Source organism: Zingiber officinale, chromosome 6A (genome assembly GCF_018446385.1).
Source record: "Zingiber officinale cultivar Zhangliang chromosome 6A, Zo_v1.1, whole genome shotgun sequence".
Classification (NCBI taxonomy): Eukaryota; Viridiplantae; Streptophyta; class Magnoliopsida; order Zingiberales; family Zingiberaceae; genus Zingiber; species Zingiber officinale.
In genome coordinates, this window is record NC_055997.1 from 4,115,562 (window position 1) to 4,122,052 (window position 6,491).

Here is a 6,491-nt window from a genome sequence, read left to right on the forward strand (position 1 = left end):
GGATTAGTGACATAGGATTGTCACTAAGTTGATTGTTGAGTTTAGTATCAAGGGGGAAATTAAGAGTTTCAATGAAAGGTATGGGACTTTCATTAGGAGGAAACTCTTGACCTTGATTCTCTCTTTTTAATGTGTGTCAAAAAGGGGGAGAGTGTTGGAGAATGGGAGAATGTTCTAGATAATGTTCAAGGAAGAACATTAACTTGATTATGGTTTTGTCAAACATCAAAAAGGGGGAGATTGTTGGTGCAACCTTAGGTCTAGGTTGACCTAGTTGAGTTGTATTTTGATGTTTGACACTCGTGGAATTGTTGTATTCTTGATATAGGACAAGAATAGATGTTTGAGAGATTATTGGTGCAACCATAGGTCTAGGTTGACCTGGTTGACCTGATTCGGGAAAGAGTCCAAGTATGGAGACTTGGCAACGGAAAAAGTCCAAGCAGGAGACTTGGCACGGAAAAGTCCAAGTATGGAGACTTGGCACGGAGAAGTCCAAGCAGGGAGCTTGACACGAGGGAAAGTCCTAACTGGGATGTTAGGCAGGTGGAAAGTCCTGGTGAGTGAAGCCAGGCAGTGGGAAAGTCCTAACTGGGATGTTAGGCAGTGTGGAAAGTCCTGGTGAGTGAAGCCAGGCAATGGGAAAGTCCTAACTGGATGTTAGGCAGTTGGAAAGTCCTGGTGAGTGAAGCCAGAAAGTCCTAATCGATGTTAGGTATTGGAAATCTCGTGAGTGAAGCCGTGAAAGTCCGTGAGTGAAGCCAGCAGGAAAATCCAGATGGATCGGGATGATCGGACATCCGTGTTGAGGAAAGTCCAAGTAGGTCAGGGATTGACCGGACACCGGGGAATTCTAGCAGTCAAGGGAGTGACCGATGCTAGGAATGAAGTACCAACAGTCGAGGTTGACGAATGTTGGTTTGAAGGCTTGGGACTTGGTTTGGGCAAAACCAAGCTCTGAGTTATCTCGATCGGTCCGGTGACCGATCAAGAATAAGCATCGACGCCACAGAACCGTAGGGTGATCGGTCGCCAGGAAGACCCTGATCGGTCCTGTGGACCGATCAGAGCTTCCCGATCGGTCGTGGAACCGATCGAGACGATGTCGCGGAAGGAAGAGCTTCAAAGCCAAGAGTTGGGATCGGCGTGGACCGATTCTGGCTCGATCGTCCACGCATCGACGTAGCACGCATAATGTTTCAGACCGATCGACGGTCTAGGGACCGATCGTATAGGCCTGATCGGTCCACGCATCGATCAGGTTCTAGCTGCAACGCAACGCTAGTTTCTTCGCTGTTTCTTCGCAGGTATAAAGGAGACGAGGACATCTTCTGTGCTACTGCTTCTTTCTCTTCTCTTCGAAGTGCTGTCGTGCTTGAGCTTTGTTGAGCTCTTCTTCTTCGCAAGCTTCGCGTGAGCTTCTTCCTTCGGCTGGGACTCCGACTGAGCTGCTGCTGTGGTTGGCGTCTGTGAAGCTGTTGCTTCTTCAACAGTCGACAAGAAGGCAAGGGGTGTTTACATTTGCTGTGTATTTACTTCTTGCTTCTCTTGTATTTGTACTCCTTATCTTGCTGTTGCAAGAAGTAGTTGTGGCGAGGTTTCTCCACCCATAAGGAGCTCATATTTAGCCGGTTCTCTGGGGACTCATCCACCGACGGATTGGTAGGCTTCGTCCACCTTACGGACATGCCGAGGAGTAGGAGTTTATCTCCGAACCTCGTTACATCGGTTTGTTTGAGGTTTATCTTCTTTTCCTTCGTTTCTACGTGTTATTTTCCGCTGCGCTAACCCTACTTTGTAGAAACGCGACGATTTGGGGTCGGCTATTCACACCCCCCCTTTCTAGCCTCCGTACGAAATATCCTAACAGGATCGACGAGCTCTGGACGAAGAACCATGACAATTCCGCTGCATTCAGGTTCTTTGTAATTACAGTATTTATTTCCTTATGTCGTGTTCTCGATGAAACGAAGATTCATGCTCATATGTTCTTATTTTTCCTATTCGAATTCTTACTTTGATTGTCTAGAATTCATGCGGCTTAGGTTTTACAAGGACCATCATAATGATCCTATAGTAGTTTGTCTATATCAGCATCCTGTTATATTAATTTTAATTTTTGTTGATAGATTTTCTTTTCTAGAAATATCTCTTTTCTTTCTTTATAAAATTAGAATTAAGGTACATATTTCATGATTTATTTCCTTTAATCTTAGGGTCTAGAGTTTATATAAATATATATCTAGCTATATTAGGAATCAACCCTCAATTATTAATAAAGTTTCATTTTAGCAAATGATGATTTTTTTTTGATATTTTTCGAGTTTTCTTCCTGCTTTCTCTCTCAATTCCCTTCTTGTTTTATTTGTAGGATAATCGTTATCCTATCCGATGCTACTATTACAGCGAAATTATGTACAGGCTCCAAGGAAGCTAATAGTTGCTTCTGATCACTGAATCCAGTGTTTGTTTGATAAAAAAAAAAACAATTGCGTCAACTGTTGTTGAAGCTTCATTTCTAATTAAAACGAGTTGTCACACCTACAAAGGGCTTGCTAAGCAATGTGTCCCAAAAAAGTGCTGGTGTGATCTGTAGACTGCATCCATCTGTATCCATCCAAGAAGGAAACCCCACTGGTCGAGAATGCTATTGCTGCATCTGTCAGTCGAACAAGTCCCCATGCTGCATTGTGTCTCCTGCTTCTGTAGCTGGATTCTTTCATCTCTTTGCCGTCACTATATGACATTCCCATCATCTTCCATGTGATGATCTGCACAGCAGCCACAGATGAGGGGACAAACACGCCTTAAGAAAATACCACTGCAGATATTCCCAGCTAATTCAAAACTTGAGCCCTTCAAATTAGTTCCAGCAGATTTGTGTTCTATATATATGCTATCACCAATTTAGTTTCTATTTTTTTATATAGTTGATATTAGTTATCTAACTTTTCGAATCGATGAATCCTGAATGATTGGTGCGACTTTATGAAAGTTTTCTAATAATCATCAAAATAAATTGGGAAGCGCTCATAGAGACTCATCCAGATAACCAACATTATATTCTTAGGCCTACTTTTTACTGGAGAAAAAAATCTCCTCCAATGTGTCACAGCATGCGATAGAAATCAGTTGCCGAGATGGTGATGATGATGCATAGCAAACTTTCCGGCAAGGTGAATGCCAAGGTGAGGATGGTCTGACTCAGATGGTGTCGACACACTAGAGTAAATATCATAGGGCACCACTAGGTTGTAGTGGAAGCGAAGGCAAAATAGAAATTGTAACGAGAAATTTAGAACCGTGGATGATGTCTATACTCAAGTACTTAATACATACCAACTTTTCAAAAAGTATATGATATCATTATATTAACATTTCTCTTTTATTAACATACACTCGCATTGGGTTGAATGCTAAACCACACTCATATTCAATTACCGTTAGGAATTTTTCATTCGTGGGAGTGATTTATGACGTAGAATAATGTATTTCGATGAATGAAATAATTTGTAGAAATAGATGAGTATTTATAGAGGAATTTTTAAAAATTTATTTGAATGACTCTTGTATATAGCTGATTAGAATTTAGTTTTTTTGAATTTATTTTATAGCATCTGATCATTGAAAGACAGTTGGGAATTTATCAGTTTTTGCATTTTATTATTATTATATAAAATCTAAAGGAATTTTTTCACTTTTAATTCTTTTTATAAAATATATTCATTAACTACATCAAAAAGAATTAAATATTGTCATTGGTTATAAATACTAATTGAGTATCATAACACCTGCACATTAACATCAATATGGATACGATCTTATAGGTGCAAAGAAAGTAAGAGGTTTACGAAGATCATAATCACAATCTGCAAATTAGTTAGGGAGTTCAAGAGTCAAGCTCTCAGTTGTATCGAACTCGTCTTTAATATAACGACTTAATTCTTAGATCTAAGAAGGTCATATGAATATGATCTATTAAATTAGAGTAAAGTGCATAAATCTAGTGACCTAGAATGGATAAATATCCTAAGATATTAAGCACATTGATATATGCATAAGCTGATAAGCAATTTGAATTTCATGTTTGAGTTCCTCATGGTTACGATGCAGTAGAAGGACATCAAATTATCACTCAAGTATCAATAGTTTGATCTTGAGTTACGATAAATTTATAGGAATTTTTCCTCCAAATGATGCGGGCAACCACAGGATGTTAAACTTCTGAATCGTTCGCCATAAGCGCTTCTTGATTTAATCTAGCAGTCGGTAAAAGTTTTCATGAGACCGGATCAATCCTCCAAATTCGATGTTATTTGGTTTAACGTAACAATTGAATTCCATGTTTGAGGAACTCAAATTTAATCCTATTTTTTATCTATCTAATAGTTTTATCATACTACCAATAGTTCAAACATTTCAAATTTAAATAAAAAAAATCATATTTATCCTTTCGAAAACATAATAAGAAATTTAAATCAAATCTTATTTGTTTGATCTTGAACTATACTCTAATTAATCCATCTATAATTTTGACAAAACTATTAAATGGACTAAACATTTCAAGGGAAAATTTAATGTATTTCCTAATCATAATTTAAATTTTATATGCAGTCCTCATATCTTAAAAATTTTATTTCCACTTCCTAATTAAATATAATAGACACCAATTTACCTAATTAGCCCTTATATTTTTTAGGTATAAAAAGGTCTAAAAATAAGTATAATTTCTCTTAAATTCAGCATATTAAACTATAATCTAGTACATTTTCTATTAAACTCTTATTCCACCTCAATTGGATAGAAAATATACTAGATTTTCTTTAAATGATGCTCAATTGAATAAAAAATATACTAGATTTTCTTTAAATGATATTTAATTTATGAGCAGTTATATTAAGCAGGAAAAAAATCTATGCTCAATTTGATAAAAATAAACTCGATTCTAGTTTAAAGTGTTGAATTTAAGAGGAATTATACTCATTTTAAATTGAGCATAACTTTTTTCTACAATTAAATAAAAAATATACAAGATTTTCTTTAAATAATATTCAATTGAATTTAAAATATATTAGATTTTTTTTAAAATGATGCTGAATTTAGGAAAAATTATATTAAGCAGGAAAAAATAGTGCTCAATTTGATAAAAAAATATACTCTATTCTAATTTAAAGTGCTGAACTTAAGATAAATTATATTTATTTTTAAACTTTTTATATTAAAAAATATGAGGGGTAATTTGGTAATGATATTTATATAGAAAATTGAAACAAATAAAACTTTATATATAGTAAGTGGAAATAAAATTTTTTAGACACAGCCATTACAAAGTTAAAATTATGGTAGAAATTTTTTCTACCAATTTACTCACATTTTAACTTAGCATGTGATATATATATTCTTCATCAATTCTACTGATTCGTTGCATGTGTCAGTCGCGTAATTATATATAATTCTCCTGAAATGTGTCAGTCACGTAAATTCTATCAATCAAGTCAAGAAATGCCTTTAGATGAATCTTTTTTTTTTCTTTTTCTGTGATTACTTCATTCAGAAAAGATTGAGGTTTCCAAGCCCTTTCAGCAAACTAGTAATTGATTGTCAATATCTTGAAGAAGATCATCACTGATAGAAACTTGGAATTAAGTAGTTAAATTAGATTAATTACACTGTGACAGGTTTGTTCCCAACCTAAGCTCGAGGTCCAATTGCTCTTCCACAGGAGAAGGAGCGAGCAACTTGAAGCTTTCCTCTTCCACTCTCCATCTCTTCATCCTGAAGCTTTCCTCATCCTCCATGTCTCGCTTGCGCCGCGACGAATCGGCGAAAGATGCAGTACTAGAAGCAGCAGCAACAGCAGCAGCAGCAGTAGTGCTGCTCACTTCTGAAACCCTAATTAGAGACAGATGGTGAGAAGGCAGTGCAACAACATTATTAGTCCTCGATGGCACGATGCCTTCTTGGTCTGCCCATTGCTTGAGCCTTGCGCGGTCACGGCGGTGGGAGTTCATGTGGCCGCCCAGCGCCTGCGCCGACCGGAACTCTCTCCGGCAGAAGCTGCAAGAGTAGGACCTCGGCGGCCAGATGTAGGCCCCGAGGAGGCCGGCGGAGTCCTCGGCGAATGCCTTTTCCTCCCATGCCGGATCGTGAGAGAGCAATTGCGACGAGCCAACAACATTATTTGGCTTCAAATTTCTCCTCCACATCCAATTTTTTCTTTGCTCCATAAATTAAAGAAGAAGAAGAAGAAAATAGAATGATTGAGTGGATCAGTTGAATTCTAAAAGAAAAGATCAAATTGGAAAGAATCTTGTGGCGAGATGGATCGATCAATCGATATATAGAGTTGTGCTTAGGGTGGCGAATTTCAGCTTTGTTTAGTGCATCACCAACCATATAATTTAATTGTATTAATTAATGGGGAAAGGGCAGGTTTGGTCCCTATCACACTATTAACATTCGTCATGGCACCTAAATTAATTATGGCTCAC

The 6,491-nt window shown here is 37.2% G+C and overlaps 1 protein-coding gene across 1 annotated transcript; it reads right to left on the minus strand.

The window, feature by feature from the left end:
- Positions 1 to 2,555: 2,555 nt before the first annotated feature.
- On the minus strand, positions 2,556 to 6,249 carry LOC121993832 (transcriptional regulator SUPERMAN-like). The gene is made up of 2 exons (XM_042548126.1): positions 5,669 to 6,249; positions 2,556 to 2,806 (listed from the first exon to the last, which is right to left on the minus strand). The coding sequence occupies exons 1-2, from the start codon at positions 6,225 to 6,227 to the stop codon at positions 2,556 to 2,558; spliced, it is 810 nt and encodes a 269-aa protein (XP_042404060.1). The 5' UTR covers positions 6,228 to 6,249.
- Between the last annotated feature and the right edge of the window lie 242 nt (positions 6,250 to 6,491).